The 20518-nt window shown below is 32.7% G+C and overlaps 3 protein-coding genes across 4 annotated transcripts in view; 1 reads left to right on the forward strand and 2 right to left on the reverse strand.

Moving 5' to 3' along the window:
- Positions 1-10192, reverse strand: part of LOC119834722 (protein expanded) — a 13566-nt gene extending 3374 nt beyond the window's left edge. The window contains exons 1-4 of the mRNA XM_038359192.1: positions 9918-10192; positions 3178-3429; positions 2657-2736; positions 52-2518 (exon numbers count right to left, since the gene is read on the reverse strand). Coding sequence (XP_038215120.1) covers positions 52-2518; positions 2657-2736; positions 3178-3400 — 2770 coding nt within the window. The 5' untranslated portion in view covers positions 3401-3429; positions 9918-10192. The remainder of the gene's footprint in view (positions 1-51; positions 2519-2656; positions 2737-3177; positions 3430-9917) is intronic.
- A 4023-nt stretch (positions 10193-14215) lies between these two features.
- On the forward strand, positions 14216-18468 carry LOC119834514 (transmembrane protein 62-like). The gene is made up of 5 exons (XM_038358901.1): positions 14216-14802; positions 14876-15125; positions 15741-16636; positions 16803-17374; positions 17616-18468. The coding sequence occupies exons 1-5, from the start codon at positions 14599-14601 to the stop codon at positions 17647-17649; spliced, it is 1956 nt and encodes a 651-aa protein (XP_038214829.1). The 5' UTR covers positions 14216-14598; the 3' UTR covers positions 17650-18468.
- A 428-nt stretch (positions 18469-18896) lies between these two features.
- LOC119834600 (ATP-binding cassette sub-family G member 4-like) overlaps positions 18897-20518 on the reverse strand; it is a 22521-nt gene continuing 20899 nt past the window's right edge. For both annotated transcript variants that reach the window (XM_038358999.1, XM_038358998.1), the window contains exons 10-11: positions 20135-20290; positions 18897-19823 (exon numbers count right to left, since the gene is read on the reverse strand). In XM_038358999.1, the coding sequence (XP_038214927.1) occupies positions 19479-19823; positions 20135-20290 (501 nt within the window). In that variant the 3' untranslated portion in view covers positions 18897-19478. The remainder of the gene's footprint in view (positions 19824-20134; positions 20291-20518) is intronic.

The following is a 20518-nucleotide window of genomic DNA, read 5'->3' on the forward strand; positions in this document are numbered from 1 at the left end:
GAGGTGGTGGCGGCAGCCGGCTGACGGGGGGTGGTGGGGGTAATCTTGCATGTCGCGGAGGAGGTGGTGGAGGGGGTAATTTCATCATTGCTACAAGAACATTGGAATCTATATTTGATGGCAGGTTGTCTCTAGAGGGTGACAAGTTTGTTAAACCTTGGGCTAATTTTGATCGCTCGGCTCTTCTACTTGACGCTTGGTGTCGTTTAGATTTTTGAAATCTGTGTTCTAATACCATAGGACTAGCAAAGGTACGTTCTCCTGAGGCATTTACTTCTCCTGCTTCTGCTTTTAGAATTGTTATCATAGGCTTGGAAGTAACTACTCTTGCTGCTACTTCTTCTTTTTCAGCTACTTTTACAGTAGAGCTAGAGGTGCCCGGATATGCTGGTGGAGGTTTTAATGGAACAGCGGAGCAAGAAGAAAGAGTTTTGTGATTATATTCATATGGTGGTGGAGGTTTATCAGGGTATCTGGGTAACATTGCGCTATTCTCATCTAAATCTAAAATATTTGGTAAAGACAAATGTAGGCCTTTTCTGCTGTCAAGCCTTGTGGGTGGAGTAGGAGGTCGATCAAAAAAGGAGTTATTGAGATAACTTTCGTCTACAGGCGCCTCTTCTTCATGATTTTGATGATAAGTTTCGCCTTTAAAAGGTATAGGAAGCCTTACGTAGTCCGAAACTGAATCGAAAGTATCACTAACTGATTGAGTTTTTGGATATACACCACGCCCAACTATCAAATCACTTAATTCACTTGCACTTAGCAAGTTATGTTTATTGTCTGTAGGATCACTTCCATCTCCATGAAAGGACGCGGCGCTTACGTTAGAATTCGTACGTTCACGAAAAATATTTTCTTTGTCTTCAATTTGATGATTTTGATTAGAAAACTGTGGCATTCCATCGATACAATCCGTACTAGTATTGGATATATTAGTTCTATCGGATTTATGCTTAAGTATAGATGATACGCTATCAAAATCTGCTAAATCATTATCTTTAGCTCTCTTGTATCTTTCATAATGTGATCCACTGTAATCTGTACGGCTGCCTTGACAAAGAGAATATGTTTTTGACCGTGCAGTGAGTTCAGAACTTCCCATTGTATAAACACCGCTTGTCTCACTAGAAGCAGCTACGGTTACTGCTTGACCCAGACCATCATAAAGAGCTGAAGCTGTATCTTGTGTATATTCGATATCAATTCCAACAGTACTGTTATCGCTTAGCATGGAATTTTGTGCTGTGTGACTATAACCCAATTCTAAGCTACTTCCATTTGACGCTCTGCCTAGTGTACTCAAACCAGCACGAGCCATGATTACTGTACTACAAGATGATGAACATTGAGACCCCGTACATTTTATTTTGTTAGAAACGGGGCTATCAGATAAGGCCTCACTTGTAGCTTGATCTGGTATAGAAATGCTGTCGTCAAATTGACTTGCAGTATCTTGATCTGACGAAATATCATTTTTGTAAACTTTTTCGCCATCTTCTTTACTTTTTTTACGACATTTTGGTTTTTGTACTTGTAGCGTAGATGTATTAACGAAGGACTTATTTTCGTTAGAAATATTACGAATTAAATATGAATTGGAGCAATCTAATAAATGAGCAAATGCCAAACTTTCTGTTGACGGTGCAGGAGGTGAATCTATCATTATTTCTAATTCATCTTCTGATTGGACTCTGTCGCTTACAATTCCTGACGTCGTGTTAGAGCTTGTGGATGATATGAGTGATATTCTTTGCTCACTTTTGTTTTTATGGGACTGTAAGGTAAATGATTTTGAATAACCAAAACATGTTTTGCGCTCTTCGTCTTCTTTTCGTAAAATTTCATTCAATTTAGGAGATATTTTCATTGAGAACTGATGCGTTTCTTTACACAGAGCGAACAGATATTTACATTTTTCTTCACTCGAGGAATATAACGTTATTTTTCCTTCTTCAGTTCGAATCTCAAATTTTTTTCGATCGAAGCTCAATTTTCCAATCGAACTCCAAATAAAATTTGATGATGGACCATTATCTGGCAAAATTTTTATTCCTTTTGCCGTTACTAATAGCCAAACAGTACCCGGTTCAGTTTCTGATTTTGAATGCTTTAGTCGATATCTGTGAGAATTAATTGTGTCGGGAAGTAGGCAAACTTCTCTAATAAATCTGGTTTCTGCATCAGTTTTGGTCAAGCCCCGATGTTCACGATGGCACGCCCTCACGGCCGCCGATACCCAGTCGCCCCTTAAAGAAGGTGGTGCGTACTCTTCTATTTTAAAGTATTCTTTGTTTTCATAAGTTTCCTCATCGCCATAATCAGCTTGTAGTGCTAGACCGATTAAGAGTAAAAGTATTTCAACTGGTAAAGTATCTCTTGATCGAATATTCTGAAGGAGCTGCAGGTAATATAAATGACGACCAACATCGTCATGCAAAAGTAGTGGACTCTCCACGTGAAATTGTACGATTAGGTGAAGTTCGAGAAGTGGCTTGCCATTGGCGTCTAAACCCTGGAAAAAAAATCGTATGGTAATACAAAATGAATTTACAAGACGATCGTATAATAAAATGCTTATAATATTAGTCGTATGATTAATATGTTTAGTATAGATAAATATAATATTTTTCATATATAAAAGAGAACATACGTGGGTATGAGATGATCTCCAGCTCTTTGGTGCATATTTTGATAGTTTACTTTCTAAATCAACGAATAAGAACTCCCCATCTGAAATCAAACAGGCATTAAATGAAACAATTAATGATATGATATAAAATGTGTATGGTGTGTATTTTATGAATTTTCTCGTATTGATGATGGTACTTTTAAAAAATCGAAAATTGTTGTTTTAACAATTAGTTGTTGATATTATTAATTTAATTCTAAGCATCATGTTAAGCGCAACGTCAGTACATTATAATGAGTTAATGCTTGCGATAGATGTACAAATATAGCCTGTTTATTACTCAACATCATTTATGTATAATATGAATTAGCTCTTTGGAATGTCGTTCTTGTGAGCTTTGACGTCAAATATAAATATGAGATATTGTTAGTGACTTAATTTTATTTTTTGTGCGTATTTGTTAATGACGTGAGTAAATTTTAACATACAAGCTACACATCAAAGCTTGTCAATGTAAAGTATTTGAAATCACTCATACTCACTTTGTAAAATAGCCAATCCAAAGAGTTCTGTATCGGTCATGCCTTGGAGTTGCGCGTGGGCGTTTGCTAAAGCTTTCAGTTCCTTGACTCTTGCCTTTGCCTCTACTACAAAGTGGATGGGTTGCGGTTGGCCGGGCATCCGCAGGGATAGGAGGCGTGCGCCTGCGCCGAGCGCGCGCGTCTCCCCGCCCAACGGCCCTCGAACCGAACACAGAGCACGCATGTCGCATCTCGATACTCCTATTACACTCCCTGGAACAACATTTTAAAATATATTTTCTGAACAGTCGTGCATAGATAATCTTTAAATCACTTTTTAAAAAGTGCCTTAAATAATATTATCTTTCAAATTCAACAAACAACATAACACACTAGTTGTTAATTACGGTTCCTTCTGGTTTGAAGCGAGATAAAACGAAATAAAAATAAACCTAGATACATTGTCACTCAGGAATAATGTAGCGGTTCAGTAGTAATTTTTGAGATTACCCATTACAAACATACAATCTTAAAAGTCTCCCTTCAGTATAATATTATAATATTCGTTTACAAAGTATCATATTTATCACATTTACAAAGTAAGTTATGCATCGTGGTACCTCTCAAAGTACTCACTATAAAATTTAATACGTACGAATATAAGTCGTCATTACTATCACCGAAATATATAAAAAGTTACGAGTGCTTAATTCAAAATAGAAAAGTGATGGCGCCATCGGTCGTGAATAGAAATTTTACGTCGCTCTAAATTTTGTTGACCTAAGTTGACCTAAGCCATATCCGTGCAAAGTCATGAGTAAAGTAATTCAAATAATATTTATGTTTTATTAGAATTTTCAAAACGTTGTCGTTATAAAGTGGAATAAATCCAAAAGATTTTGCAACATGTTTTTTTTTTTTTAGTTTAGAAATATCGACATAGTATATAATAGTATTGTTGTATAAATAATAATCTTAATATTTCGCGATATAAACACTTAACTACTTACTTAAAATATAAGCATATATAAATATTGTAGTAAAAGATTAAAAATAATATCTTCGACAATAATATCATGAGAACGTAAAAATGTATAAAATATGATGTTGACAATCAAATGCGAAACAATTTCCATTTAAATTATGAATCAAAATTTATAAGCTTCAACGGTTAGATAATAATTGTTAAGCTAGTAGGCAACATCTATCTATCCACCAAAAGGTGCGCTGAACGGTTTGGATAGGAATGTCCGGATCTTTAACATCTGTGCATTCCTTTGCACACTTTTTTTGTACATAAAAATTCACTTTTTGCTACCTGCAGCTTTTGGTGTTCGCATTGTTAACTTTTATCTTATTATTTCTTTTTTAAGTTATTCCGCATCTACACAACATCTTTAGCATTCTGTTTAATATGGGTCTAAGTCTGGTTATAAATTGGTGGCTGGTTTAGTATAATATAGTAAAATTTTAAACTTGTTTTGCATCAGTTATTTGACGTTATTTTGTTTACATCTTTTATCTGCCAAATACCTACGTCATGCAATTTCACGCTTTAAGATTGACTAGAATTTTTTACTGAAATTTAATTTTTATTTAATTATCTATCCACGTTTTTTATTTTGTCAATTTCTTACCTATAAGTGGAATATCAAATAATGTTAGGGTAAAAGTTTAAGTATTGTAAAGTAATACTGAATAATGTTAATTGTTAATATCCTTATTTGTGTAGAGCATTAGTTTCGTCAATTACAACAATATAGAATGTTCGACACTAGCAAGAGCAAAAGCATCAAAATGTTGCGCTATCTCGAACTCGTATACTTAAGTATTATAAAACGTTTCTTGGAATGTAGCACCACAAGATCGGTTCGAAAAAACTAGATGCGAATAAATTTCATCGCATCCGGTACCTCTGCGGCTCCTCAGCACTTGATAGCCATAAGAACATGTTTTTTGTTTTAGTAAATGCGCGATAGTTTGTGATGGCGGTCAGGCGTAGCGGGGCAGGGGCCGACCGGTCGGGCCCGGCGCGGCGCGGGGCGGCGGTGAGGCGCGGCCGGGGGCGCTACGTAAGCGCGGTAGCAGCGGACGGCGACGCGAGGAATGCGGACGACCTTCAGATGCCGAGCGCCCCTCCCCCTACGCCAGCCGCATCTTGCGTCCTCGCATACCTATGGTCGTCGTTGCCTCCACTTTTCGACATCTCGCCACCACTTTTGACACTCGCACGTTGTTATGATATAATGGAATTTTTAAGAATTACGGTCGTGCTTGGGTTCCAAGTACGTTTTTGTTTGTGCAGCAACTCAACAATGAAGGCTTGTGTATGTTAATTGTACAGTCTCAACAATAGTACCACGTATCTACATTATGTTAATGAATCGAAGACTAAACGCAGTGAAGTCGTTTATAACGTTTTCTTTAGGTAGAGTGTGTGATTTAGAAAGTTATCTTATAACTTACTTATAATGTCTCCCCGTAACCACGCTCGATGTAGTGTTCGAAACGTCGGGTTAAACGTTCAAATTCAAATTCAAAACGATTTATTGTCGTTAATATAATGAAAAAATTGCATTTGAAGTCCGTTGAAAAGTCTAAAGTTAAACTTACTTATAGTTTCAGAATAGAAACTGCTCGTATGCTAGCATAAGGCAACACACTGGAAATGTTTACTATTAATTGATTAATCTTCTATTACAACTCAAACTACTCTCAGGTAGTTAGTAAATATTAATATTCTTTTTGTTCTCAGAATATTCTGTAGAACATAATCGTTGTCCTTGGTAATAAATATAAAAAAAATCAATACGTAACATACGTAACCTTGGTCTAGTATCCATTATTGTTCTTATTATTTTCCTAATCATAATAAACTATAACTAACATGAAGATTGATAGAATTTCCATTACCACGTTGCAGCTATGTATATCTATGTAATGGCTAATAATTATTAAACACGTTAGCTATTAAATACTTATCACAGTTTATATTCCAGGAAGCATCGGACGAATGATTGACCATGTAAAATACATAACAGTAAAGTGAGCATGTGGGATATAATTAACAGAGTCACGGTGGTTGGGATTGCAATATGGAAATGATTTTATTTCTCAGCAATGCTATGCCATTGAATGATTTTTTAAGTATTTTATTTCTGCCAAAGATTCAGGCGAGCTAGTTACAGTATGAGGATAAAATTTCAATTACATTTGAGTCTGAATGAACTTGAAGCATTCACGACTCTATTTGTATGTTGACTGTACAAAAATAAACAGTTCAGTATGTATGCTTAATAGTAGTCATTTTAGTGAAAAGTTTTTGGTATCTTTCAGATCTCTTACAAATTTAACAATGCCAAAACACAATGGGGTTCAAATTATAGCACGTAACTGTAGTAGGCGTAAAAAATGAACAGACTGACAAACGACCTGTGCATATAAAACCCTTCTATAATTCGTGTACAAAAAAGTGCTTTGACTAAGTTAAGTATACGTGTAGTTACTTATTACCAAGTCCTTTTAGTAGAGACTCATTTCGTTAAAATAAACAGTTTTTTATTACTATTCTTTTATGATTTTAAATATTTAATTAATAGTTATATTAATTATTAATATATTTAATTAAAAAATATTAATATATTTTCTACGTAACTCAAAATAATATACTGAGACGCTATTACAATTCAATATTTAATTCTTACCAATTCATTTGAACGATATCGGGGTCTGAAATAAAAAAGGAAGACGTTAAGGGAACTTTTTTATCGAGACCTCATCCTCAAAATTGACCCTAACGATCGAGTTTTAATCTGTTCGATTCTCGGATGTGGTGAGCGAATTTTCTTTAATATATGAATGCAGTTCTTTTCGACTATATAAATCTACTATTCTATTTTCTTTCTACATAACTAAAAGTACTTTCTCTTTACATGGCATTACAAAAAGATTTTTGGTTTATTGGTTTTGTCTGTAGCTGGATTAGGAGTAGTGATTAATATATATTAACATTTTAAGATACTTAAAAAGTTGACCTGGGCGATGCCGGATACGCAAATAATCTTAAATATACCTAATACTTTGCTTTCTTCTTTGGTCATAATTAAAAAAAAAACATACCTAGTTCTAATTTCAGTCACTAATTCAGAATCACCGTTTCTTTTAAAAACGACTGTCACAGAAGCATCGAAATATTTTTAACAAGCAAGGTTGTTTTGAACTAAACTGTCCCATAAATAGCCATGTGGTAGCCATGAGGTACCGCATTCGTATGCAACCGTGTGTAGCCTTAGATTATGTCATTGTTACACGAATATTTGTGCGAGACTATTATCCAACAGTTAATTTCCCAACTAGGTACGTAAAACGATTTATATTCATAGTGCACTTTATATTGTTTCGCTGTAATCGTTAACGCACATAAAACGTCACACTTACGAGTTACGTCAATACGTATGGCCTTTTATGACTTTCTAAGCACAAAACATACTCAGATTATACGCAATTCATTAGACAAATGCAAAATTTGATCTCCATCGTAATATTATATGCAATATGGAAACTGTTGTTTTAGGACGAGTTATCAATTTTAAGTTGTTATTGCATTTGACACTTAATTTCCTACCTGACAATTAGAGTAGAAATTAGATACCTTCAGGGTTAATATATATATATATATATATATATATATATATATATATATTTTTTTTATTTGAGGATACTTATCAAGCTACCTACTGAACCAGATTTGGATAATAGGCGTATTTTTCGATAATTTTGTAGCAACACTAAAACATACGTTAAATTTATTGTAGGTACGATATTGGCCAATTAAAATTTCTCGTATGTTAAAGTTCTAATGAGATTGTCTATTTGTAAGCTACGTCATCAAGTGGGCAATCAGATTTTATTGTTTTATTTTGTAATAAATAAACAGATATTGTAATGATTTTTTCTATTAAACTGTGATTGGAAAGAAATGAATGTAACTTGTTGGGTTCAGAAATTATTTTCTAGCGAATATTGAAAGTAAAGTTAAGAACAAGAGACTATAGGTATGTAGTAGGTACGTACCTTTGTAATGATTAGAGCGAATTAGATGAAAGTTGTTTTCATTTACGTTCTACGTTCTAATAAACTACGCGGGTCAGAGTTTATATTAAAATTAGCCATGTTTCTTGCGTCGGCTCTATATTATTTTAAATTTATGAATGGTCAGTCGGTTCTTTGTTTTATCGGACGTTTGTTTTATCTATAGGCGACTATTGAAGTAAAATTTTTAAAACTTGAAAAATTAAGATAAGGTAGGTATAAGATGAAAACCTGCTGTTATCATTAATAGCACGTGTACACACGCGATAAAATATAGTAAACAGTATGAATGTATCAGTCTATATAATTCAAAAAGTGTCTATAGAATTACAAAATGAATGATGTCTGAGAAGTTATTTTATAAACAATAAGAAACCTTTTTCAGAATAAAAGTTATACCAATAAAAACTTAGGCATACTTATTAGTTATATTAAATACAATTTAGTCTTTTAATTGCAAACGTTTATACTTATGTACTTTCTTAGTATTTTCTCAAATATGCTTCATGGAGGCATAGATTACGCCTTACTCACAGTGCAGCAAAGTACAATATTGTACCAAATTCTAAAATGAAATAAAGTTTGTTTTAATTTTTTTTGGTATCTGTGCTTTTTACCAATAATTTTAATAATATAATTATGCCATCATATTATATACTTTTACGCAATAAGTATGCCGTTGGTTTTATTTACACGAAGCGCTATCGGAGGAATGCGGTCGCGGCCATAGTTAGTTTACGAGTTAATGAATCATTTTTTTATCAATCACTAAACCAATGTTGACACTTAACACTACCTTTTTCGAATGAATAATCAACTCTTTTAAATGATTTTGAGTAGTAAGGTTACTCGATTACGATTAATATTATGATTTCAAAAGCAATTAAATACTATATAATCAAAAACATGTAATTACAAAGTATTTGTATTTATTATATTTTGAAGTATTTGTATTTCCATAACATTTCCAAATATCAGAAAAAGATTAATTTTTGTTTTACGGTAGTAAAGATAGAAGTACCTATATCCAAGGCATCCATCATTACCACAAGTTTAATTAAACTTTAAATTAAAGAGTCAAGTAATTATGATTGAATTTCTTGCTTAATTATTATTGGTGTCATTTAGATACGACCTAATGTTTAAATCATTTATATCGATTTAGAAGTTGCCTACGGGAAATACTTTTTCATATAGGTATGCTCAAATATACCTACGTAAAATGGAATTTTTTCACTTACCTCCTAGCTCTCTACGAATGTATTATCATATCACACTTATGTGGTAGTGACACCTCATGGATACTCGTTATATCGTTTCTACTGAATATTATTTGTATGAACGAATTTGTTGCTTCAATTTATACTATAATCATCAAATTTTAAGTGCCTCACATTCCAGTCTATTTTTTCGCTTAATCACAAAGGTCAGTCTGACCTCATATCTGCTCTTAATTATTGTGATGGTTTGCTCTTGATATTATAAATTGCATTTTGAAAATGAAATAAAATATAATAGTACATATGAAGTTTGAAGAAGGGCGCGCAGGCGCAGGGTCAGCGGCCGCAGTGCGGGCGCGGAATTCGAGCTATGTGTATGAAATGAAAGTGGCCGCATCGTGAAAGCGCGCGCATCCGCAGCAGTAGCAAGAGGACGTCCACAACACTCACCATCAATAAACAAATCCAATGTTATAACTTGCTATGGCACTTTATTCTGCAGTAAAACTCATCCATAGGCACATCACTAAACACTGCGCGCGATTGTACGGTAACTTCGGAGCGCATCGACAGTGCGCATAGTCTATAAGCGCGTAGAATCGACTGAGCGAAGTGAGGAGGGCGCATGGGTAGGCAAAGGCATGAAGGCACGCGCGGGGCGCGCCTCGGCTTCGGCTTGGCGGAATGCGGCAAGATAGTGGCGCGCGGATACCGGCGAGATACGACTTACGAGGCCCGCTGTAGGCTGGAGCACGAAGCCTCCGTAGATACGCGCCGTGGCGGCGTCGCGCGTGGGGAATGCGCGCTCAAACTCACTATTCAAATCATGCTAATATCTAGGTCCATAAGTGAACGCGTAAAATTTTATACGCGGTTGGATACGTTTCATCTCAACATATAAGTATTTGACACAAAAGTTTTTTCTTTTCATGTCACCTGTCCCGGTTCAACCCGGGTAAAACCGGGACAAAATTATATACCTGTATATGTGGCGCAATTATTGGATAATAATGTAGAGGTATAGGAAATTGGGGCGGTTCAGAAAAATACATTTTGTGTTCAGTAAAAGTCCCTAGATATTATTATTCGACATGTTCTTTATTTTCGAAAATACAACCTTCGCCACATATTCTGATATGTAAAATTCTAAATGCAGGATTTTTTGGCATAGTACCTATTCCTAGATAGGTGCGCTATCGCTATTCTTTACTAAAATTTATAAAAATTCGCGAATATTTATCAAATAGGGTGTTATTGGATGGATAGTTAAAAATAAAATAGAGGTTTCTAAATATGATTTATGTTAAAATAAGTAATTGATGGGATATACGCTCCTAAAGTCATAAAAAATTAAAGTAGCTAGTATTTCTGTTGTCCACGCAAAACAAAATTTTATCAAAACATAAAAATATATCAATAATATTCGGTTTAATATTATGATCCTAATTTCTATATTTTCCGTTTGGGTGTGGGGGAGGAGGTACTGAAAAGAAATTGATTAATAAAGGGGGCGTTTAAGTAAGTAAACAAAATAAGTTTGAGGACCATTGTGATAATATGTACTTATGCAACAAAAAGTGATGTTAGTTACACAATTTATAAGTCAGAAACGAATTTATCCTGGAGATCCCACGGGAACGGGACCATGCGAGGAAAACCCCGGATCTATCTTCCCTGGAATACGCGGGCAAAGCCGTGGGCGGCTTATTATCATAATTTGGAAGCTTCATACCATTTCAAGCACGCTAGTCAATAGTTATTGAATATTAAGCTGTAATATGTAGCAATTTATTGACAACGTCATTATATATCACCTTTGTAAATAATAAATTTTTAAAGAATATAAAAAATTTGATATCTAGGCGGGATTCGAATCCGCGTCATTTTGCCAAACCTACTACGTCTAGCCTCTCGGTCACCCAACAGGCTAGCCGCTAAGCGTTGCTATGGTTGCTTTAAAAATTTCTCATTTATAAAGCATTTCAACCCCTTAAAACTAAAAATTAAGAGGTGTGTGGCAGCCCCGAAATAGAGTCCCGAGATAATAACAAGATGGCGTATGTAGTAGCTCTGGCCCTATCCCTTGTCCCCCGCATGATTGACCTGACTAAACGTCTTCGATGAACAAATGTATGGATTATTAGGGTGTAGGTTTGAACGTAGCCATAATAGTTATTTACTAGGATAATAATCTTATACCTTTAAACGAGCAATTCTTGTATATATATAATTGGAATCTCGGAATCGGCTATAACGATTTTCATGAAATTTAGTATATAGGGGGTTTCGGGGGCGATAAATCGATCTAGCTAGAAATTTTTTTTAGAAAATGTCATATTCATGTTTTATCGACTTAAACTTACTTGCTTTTGAGTAGTCCCAATTTATTATGATTCTTCCTGACATCTATTGGCGAATAATAATACTATAAATGCGAAAGTTTGTGAGGATGGATGTATATGTATGCGTGCGTCTGTTACTCTTTCACGCAAAAACTACTGAACCGATTGCAATGAAATTTGCTTCGTAGATAGCTGGACAACACATAGGCACTTTTTATACCGATATTCCTACGGGATACGGACTTACGCGGTTTCGACCGCGGGTCACAGCTAGTTAATATTATAAACTCACATCAATATGCATTGTGAGAGGCTTATACTAGGAGAATTTGATTTATACATAAGTAATAATTTGTGATATATTAAATACCTCATCCAACTGGTAATGGCATGCAGTCTGCCTACACACCTGTTTAATTGTAATAACTACTAACTCATGATCATATTGACGAGAATATTAATTTATATTATTTTTGACTTCCACATATGCGACGTACTAATAAACATAACTATGTTATGTACTATTTTACAACTGTAAATATTGTCTATTATATACATATATACGAAGAACCCAGATTACAGCTATATGTAGCTGTTATCTTGGATTTTTTATTCATATTCTTATTTGCATTTGCATGTCACTCAGCTGGCCAAATCCCATTTAATGTCATTTATGTAAATAAAAACAGGTTAAGCTAATGAAAGCGTATTAAAAAGCAGTAAAAATACTAACTTTCATGCCTGTAAGAGGAAAATGCTTTAACTGGCAGAAAGCTACAATATTTAGGAGTGACTAGTAAGATTATTTTTTATATATCACAAGTGGCTTATTTCTTATTAATTAAAAGAAGCTATAATATATGCTATTATGCACATTTTTTTTGTCCATAATAGCATAAGTTATAGTTTTGATAGGTTAAAATTTTGAAATAAGAGTTAAATTTAATAAGTATTAAGCCGCTTTAGTGTAGGTATACGCAGACATAGTACACTATATATACGTTTCGTCGTACTAAACGTTTTCATTACTGGATTAATTTATAAAAAGAATCGAAATTGTTCTTTATATCCATAAGCTCGACATCAAAATCAAAACATTTATTTTATCAGTAATAATAATACTTATATGAAAGACATATTTTATATGAACCATCATAAAGCATATAATATGCAATATATAATCAAATACTTGTATTGAGTTTCGTTTGTGAATCATAGAAGACTTGTATATTAATATACTCTTTGTTTCTACAAGAAGAAGTAGAATATAGCTGTCTTCCGACAGCAATATTCTACTACATATACTTACAAAACCAACATCGAATTTATTTAAAACTAGCTGCGCCCCGCGGTTTCACCCGCGTAAGTCCGTAGGAATATCGGGATAAAAAGTTGCCTATATGTTATTCCAGTTGTCCAGCTGTCTACGTACCAAATTTCATCGCAATCGGTTCAGTAGGCTTTTGCGTGAAAGAGCAACAAACCCACACATCCTTACAAACTTTCGCATTTATAATATTAACGAATTGGCAACACCAACTGTAAGACGATTAGCACTATTAAAATTGCGAAGTAAATAAGATACAATTTTTACTTCGTACTCCAAACCAATGACCAAACGAAACCTAAGAAAAAGCCAATACTTATTTTCGACCAATTTAGAACATTCATCATTTGCGAAGCAACCAAAGACCGTTTACGACACACTCAAGAACTTTTCAGAAACCAAACGAAACTCAATTGGTCATGTAAATACGGTTGAGGTCATTCTCGCGCGGAAAATCTTAATACCGCGATTCAGAAAATGACGTCATTTGCACAATGCCATCTATCGGATTTGGATTTCAACTATCAATATTAGTTCTATTTTTGTCTTAAGATGCCGTTGCAAGTACTATACAGAATTTCGTAACGTAATATTTTACTTCTTGAACTCACTAAATTAATCATATCTTGTGATAGAGTGAACCGATTTCGATGAAACAAAAACTAAGTTATACCTCAAGTTACGTATATTTTTTGTATATAAACATTGCCTGCATTTAATTCGTAGATTTTACGTGATGTGCGCACAAACAAACAGACAAACAGACAAAAATTTCAAAAATGATGGAAATGGATTCTGTTAGTTATCTTTTCACACACTGGCTTTTTTTTTTTCAATTTCTTCAATGTACAAAAATGGCTTTTCTATAGATTTATTATATGTATCGATTGGAATACATAAGATAAGTAGTTGAGCCATAAAGCGTCAGTTAGAATAAATAAAGGTAAATAAAAAAATATATATTAATATTTTAAATAAATAAAAACACGGATTATTATTTTATTCTTCAATATGTCAATCATCTATCAATGGCATTTTTTATCTACGACAGCAATATTTTTGCCTTATGTCAAGTCACTCAATCCACATCCTATGTCAGTTGCCAATATACCTTATAGCGTGAAACGTCATAAATATTTCAAGTTAGATTTTTCTCAGGATAATATATTTTGTCGTTATATTTTCCAAGTAAATTACTCTTGTTTTATTATAGAGTTAATGTGGTTAACATACTGGTCGTAAATGGTGAAGTTAGTGACTATACAGTTTATTTTTAATTTTACGTGTTACTAAAATTAAAATAACAAATGTCAAAAGTATACAAAGAAAGGTGAAAGAGCATTAAATTTATTAGTCTCTACGTAGAGCCTTATAAGTAACGATGAGAATAATAACAAGTGGACGAAAAAAAGACAACATAGTGTAAAAAAAGAAAAAACTCGTTTCCTGTGGTATTATCAAAATGATTTTTTCAAAAGCAGCGATTTCACTAGTATGTGTCCTTTTGTTGTTATCCATATTTATGGCAAATTTATTGAACAGTATAGCTACAGATCACAATTTTTACAATGAGAACAAATACGAGGGTGAAAATTTCACAAACTACTTAGGTAAAAAATATGGCCATATCACAGATTCACCAAATAATCTCGTGTGGTTCCTCCAGGTAAGTTACTAGTCGATGTGATTGTCAAAGCAGAGATTATGTAATACTTAGTAATATTATACAATGATTGCAGATCTCAGACATACACATAAGTATTTTTCGGGATCCCGGTAGAATATCACAGTTTCAGCAATTTTGTGACAATACAGTCAAACAAATAAAACCCCTGCTTGTTTTGGCTACGGGTGACCTTACGGATGCTAAAGCCAAAGACAATTTAGGTAGCTCCCAAGTGAAAACTGAATGGGTTTATTATCATAATATAATAAAGGAGTCAGGAGTAACAGAACAAACAACTTGGTTAGATATAAGAGGAAATCATGGTGAGTTATTAGTCATTATTAACAATTATAATTGTGTTAAGGAAGCTTTATTAGAATATTTTACATTAAGAAAAAATAAATAAAAAAAAACCATCAATAAATGTAATTTCTGTATTCAATATTTTTTTAATTATAAATATTGTTGTCTATAAATTTTAAATGAGTTTATTCAAAAACTATGGAAATGTTGATGAACAATATGAGAATTATAACTTGAGTATTTTCTTGATTTGGATTATTTGTAAGTAATATGCATTTTGAAATTAAAGTCACTTAAATAGATTTTAAATGTAAAATATTGGGATAAATAGCATAATAAATAAATAGCATTTAAAATCTGTCGGTTAATTTATTATATTAATAATTAATTTTTAGATAATACCTGTTTGAATTGTTATATTATGTATTTTTTTTTATGTTTGATCTCAAATAAATTTATTTACATTTTTGGAATTATGAACATCTTGTTTTTCATTAACTATACTTTGAACAAAATTACCAATTTCTATCTTCTTGGGAATTTCACTCTTATTATTTTGGTCTCATTTAACCAGAGTATGCAAAAATATCTGCTTTTGTTTTAAAGTTTTCATTTCATGTTTAAATTTGTTGCAGATAATTTTAATATTCGAACAATAAATTCTCAAGAGAATTATTTTAGAAATTATTCAGTTCAAGGAACAAAAAATGCTAAATCTTATGTTCATTTTATGAATGAAAATGGTGTTAGTGTGGCCTTTCTGGGCATTGATGCTTGTCCTGATCCTGGATTGAGAAGACCCTTTAATTTTATTGGTATATTAGACAGTCAAGAGCAACAATACATTCAAAAATTAAAATCAGAAGCCGAAAGTGAAGCTGATCATATAGTTTGGTTCGGGCACTATCCTACCTCATGTATTCTGTCATTAGAGTGGGAGTCACAGAGACTAAATGTGAGACAGTTAATTGGAAGCACCAGTGGTTCACATGTCTATGTGTGTGGGCATTTACACTCAATGGGAGGACTTGTTCCAAGAATGTATACAAAACATAAAAAAGGATACCTGGAGCTTGAATTAGGAGATTGGAAAGATAACAGAATGTATAGGTTGGCAGCTATTGACCATGGCATGTTTTCCTTTGTTGATCAAAAGCATAATTCATGGCCAGTAGTTCTTGTGACAAATCCTAAACATGCTAAGTACACTATGCCAGGAAGAGAACCGTTGCATTTGATACCTGACTCAACTCATATAAGAATTTTAGCATTCAGTGATGTTAATATGGAATATGTCAAAATATCCTTTGATAAAATAAGTTGGCTGGAGTGTAAATTGGTTAAAGGACCACTGTATGCTTGTGATTGGCTGCCACATTTATTTTTGACTGGCCTTCATAACCTATATGTAAAGGCTGTGGATGAAATAGGAAAGGAAACTAATGTTGTTCATCCATTTACACTAGATGGGACTGTATTAAAATTTGAAGTGACCCCTAGAATTTTACTAATGTTAGATGCCGGTTCAGTGGTAAGTTTTAAACTTTTCAGTAAAATTTGTATTTAGACCATAAAGTCCATGATAACCTTTTTAACAATTATTTCCATTTATTGTAATTTTAACTGACTTAATAGTAAAACAAAATATTTCCAGAAGTTGTTTTTTAATTCATGTACATCTAATACCCATTATTTAGTTTCAGGTAGTATTTGGGACACTTTTAATAGTAAACGTTATCCCATTAGTTATATTACGATTGCAAAAATCACCACCAAAGTACCGTAGAAGGTGCGGTCGACAAATTTTACGAAGAGTATGGTTATTAAGTAAAATTGACAGAGTATTTTATCCAATAGTTTTATATGCAATTTATTTACCCTTTGGACCATGGGCGATTGGAGAGCTTATTGATGGATACATAGGTGCTATATTCGCATGGGGAATTGTGATAAAAGGGGCATTTTTACCAGAGCCATTTACTTACATGTATGGCAGTGTGCAGTTGATGTTTGTGCAAATACCGCTAATATTTGTTTTGGCACATTGCCTTGAAACTCGATTGATGAATCAAAACCTTCAAGGCTTGAGAAGAATTATCAAGAATTTGCCCTTTATTTTTCTGCTCACAATACAATCTTTGCTTGCATATTTCTTTTGGTTAGAATATGGCACAATATCCTTCCTTCTCAGTCCATTAAGGACATGGAGTGTCGGTCTAAGCACATTACTTTGGTATAAAACTTTATCTTTACCACCGGATTATTGCAGGTAAATAAAATATTTTATATACATTTCTAGCATTTAAGTGGCGCATTATTTCAAGTTTAATACAGTGCAATTACATATATTATAATATATTTATTTCTACTTTTTACTCTTAAAAGCATTTTATTTAATGACAAAACAAATGATCATATTCTTTGTATGGCTTAATAGTGATGTTACTTCAAAATTTTTCCGTAAATAGATATAATAATCAGAATAATAATCAGATGTTTTTTTATTACAGGCGTCTGCAGAAGCTAAATGAGTTACCTTCATAAATATACAATTGTTTATTTGCATGGAGTTGTAAAACTAAGCATTTTCATAGCAAATACAAGGCTGTACATTATAGTCACTTATTAAGTTTATATATGTATGTGTTTGTTAATTTGCACCAAAGAGTTAATATAATGTGTATTTAAAATACAAATAACCATTCCAAACTGCTGATATTACGTAATGCAAAGAATGTATTAAAATTTATTGTGATATAATATTTTATGTGCATAGTTATGTATGGACTACGTAAAGACAAAATCGATTAGTTATTAGTGTTTATGTCAAAAAGTACTACAATTATGTGATTTAGGAATTTAGTCCTTTGAAAACATAATAAGAAGTAAATAGAGAAAATTACGTATATATTTGTATACGATGTACTTACGAAGTAAAGAAAAAATATAGAAATATTTTGGCAGAAATAAATCTCTTAATCTATTTAAACTAACACCTTATTTAAAAAATAGTTCCTAGTATAAGTATATAAATTGAAACGAGTCATTGAGAAGGCTCTTAGCTAAATTATACATTTGTAATTTATGACGTATAAATACTCTTTCACTACTTACATGTTTAAGTAAATGTTGACTGATTTTCAGTTTCTTTGTGCATTATACCCATGGAAGTAAGTATTTAGTATACTTTATTTATTTTGACATACAAGCTAAATATTCCTTCATCAGTATTTTGATTTTTAAAAATGTAGGTTCATGTTAATAAATGTAAATTGTTAGATAAAATATTTTAATGTTATCAATTTTGTTGTACATAAATGTGACTTTTGTTTAACTAGTGCAAATAAATGTATATTGTGAATACATTTGTTGTTTTTATTAACCGACTTCAAAAAAGAAGAAGGTTATCAATTCGACTGAATTATTTTTTGTGTTTGTTATCTGTTTTTTTTATCTATCTAGTTCCTGAGATTTGCTCGTTCAAACAAATGCTTAATAAGCCCCCCCCCCTGTTTTCCTTACATGTATTTGTTATATAAGTGTCTTGCTTTTCTCTCTCCAAAAAAATTTGATTCAAGATAACGTCCGGTATGTACGGGTAACGGGTACGCTAGAAAAGGTTTCTCTTTTGTTTGTGTTTTTTCTATGTTCTTCTGTAAATGTAATGTAATGTATATATGTAATGTAATGTTTTGTGTGCAGTAAAGTATTATCTTTCTATTATCTAAAAGATAAATGTATATGGTCTAAGTAGGAACATCGTTTCCATTAATAAAAATAAAACAAGATGATTATAAAAAATATACCAGCTCCGTTTATCTTCCTAATGTCTTATTTCTATACATACTTAAAAAGACTTAAAAGTAACAAACAATATTATATAGAGAGTCAGAGTTTTCTCTATCACCACCAACACCCTATTCGGCTGCTAAATAACCCTTGACCTTTCACGTTTCAATCACGAGAACTCGTGAAATCTGAAATATCTAGACCATAATATGTAAAACTGTTAATTTATCAATATGGAATATTCTAGAAAATTCTAAGACTTTATAAACTTACTGACAATATTATTCTATAATTACTATGTTTAATATAATGATGTTCGTAAGAGATAAAATATCACAGATTTTTGCATAAAAATAATTATTCAGATTAGGTGTTGCCTAATCGTTACAACTAACAATCACCGATATTTAATTGATATTAGGAGAAGGGATTATACGTTATTTATAAAAACTTTTACTTTATTTCTCCAATCTCATCAATCAAATATGAGAGCACATAACATCTTCTTTATTATTTAGTCAAAACACAATTACTAATTCAGCTTGTAAATAAACTTACTATCTATAAATTGTGTTTTCTTTAAGTTATTTACATGCTCTATGGACTTTATATCTTAGGATACAAATTAACGATATTTTCAATAGTAATATCCATATCACTAGAGCCATAGTATCGTTAAAGTAGTTTCCCGATAAGCCCAAATATTCCAGATAATATTTGGGGTCTTTGAAAAGGCAGATAATTTTAAAACATGGCAACTTTTCTCGACCAAATCCGTAAACGGTTTGCAGGAATGCGTCAAAAGCGTAACGGAAATATGATATGAGTGCAAAAGGTTGGAGATAAGATGGCATCTCCTTGTACGGGATGAAGAATTCAGAGAACATCAACATTGGAATATTCGCAGCGGGGACAACAAAAAGGCCAAGCTGAAAAAGAAATATCATTTATATTAGTGATTGTTACTTAGTATTTCGTAACTAGAGAGTTCTATATAATTAACAAAAAATTTGGTGAGTAGATAGGTAATTTAAGATTATTTACAAAATTTGAATAAGTACGTTTAATAACGCAAGTTGTACATAGATTTTACACAAATCTATATAGTGACAATATAATTGCGATATCCGAACATAAGTGTAATCACAAATAACATAATAATGTGGTAGTAGTATAATATTGGCTACATACCATGCAATTAAAAATATTATAACTCAAAAGGTTAATTAAAAAAATTTACCTTGACATCACAAGCGGCACCGACCACTAACCCAAAGGTTTGCGCTAATATTGTAATGAGGGTACAAATAAGCCAAGCGAGGGCCAAACGATTCATTTCCATTGGCTGAGAAGTGAAGTACCACGCTGGGAATACGAACACCGAAGCACATAATAACTGCAAAAGCAACAAAAAGTACGTCAACATTTTTAATCTATGTAGATCTTATATAACTATATATATATATATGTGCCACTGAAAAACGTTCCCCCAACGGAACATTTCAAAGATAAGACGAAGGATAATTGTTTGTGCGTAATAGGACTTTCAAGATAACGCGTTTGCTCAATTGCTGGATCTCTGAAAATGTTGGGCAAAAAAGGCTTTTTAAGACTTCATGCTTAC

This window comes from Zerene cesonia, chromosome 19 (genome assembly GCF_012273895.1).
Source record: "Zerene cesonia ecotype Mississippi chromosome 19, Zerene_cesonia_1.1, whole genome shotgun sequence".
NCBI lineage: Eukaryota > Metazoa > Arthropoda > Insecta > Lepidoptera > Pieridae > Zerene > Zerene cesonia.

Bases quoted from the DNA above. Each gene is read 5' to 3' on its own strand.
- LOC119834514 (XM_038358901.1), top strand. From the start codon at position 14,599: ATGATTTTTTCAAAAGCAGCGATTTCACTAGTATGTGTCCTTTTGTTG. The intron at 14,803-14,875 runs GTAAGTTACTAG...CAATGATTGCAG, and splicing joins ATCTCGTGTGGTTCCTCCAG to ATCTCAGACATACACATAAG. The intron at 17,375-17,615 runs GTAAATAAAATA...TTTTTATTACAG, and splicing joins TTACCACCGGATTATTGCAG to GCGTCTGCAGAAGCTAAATG.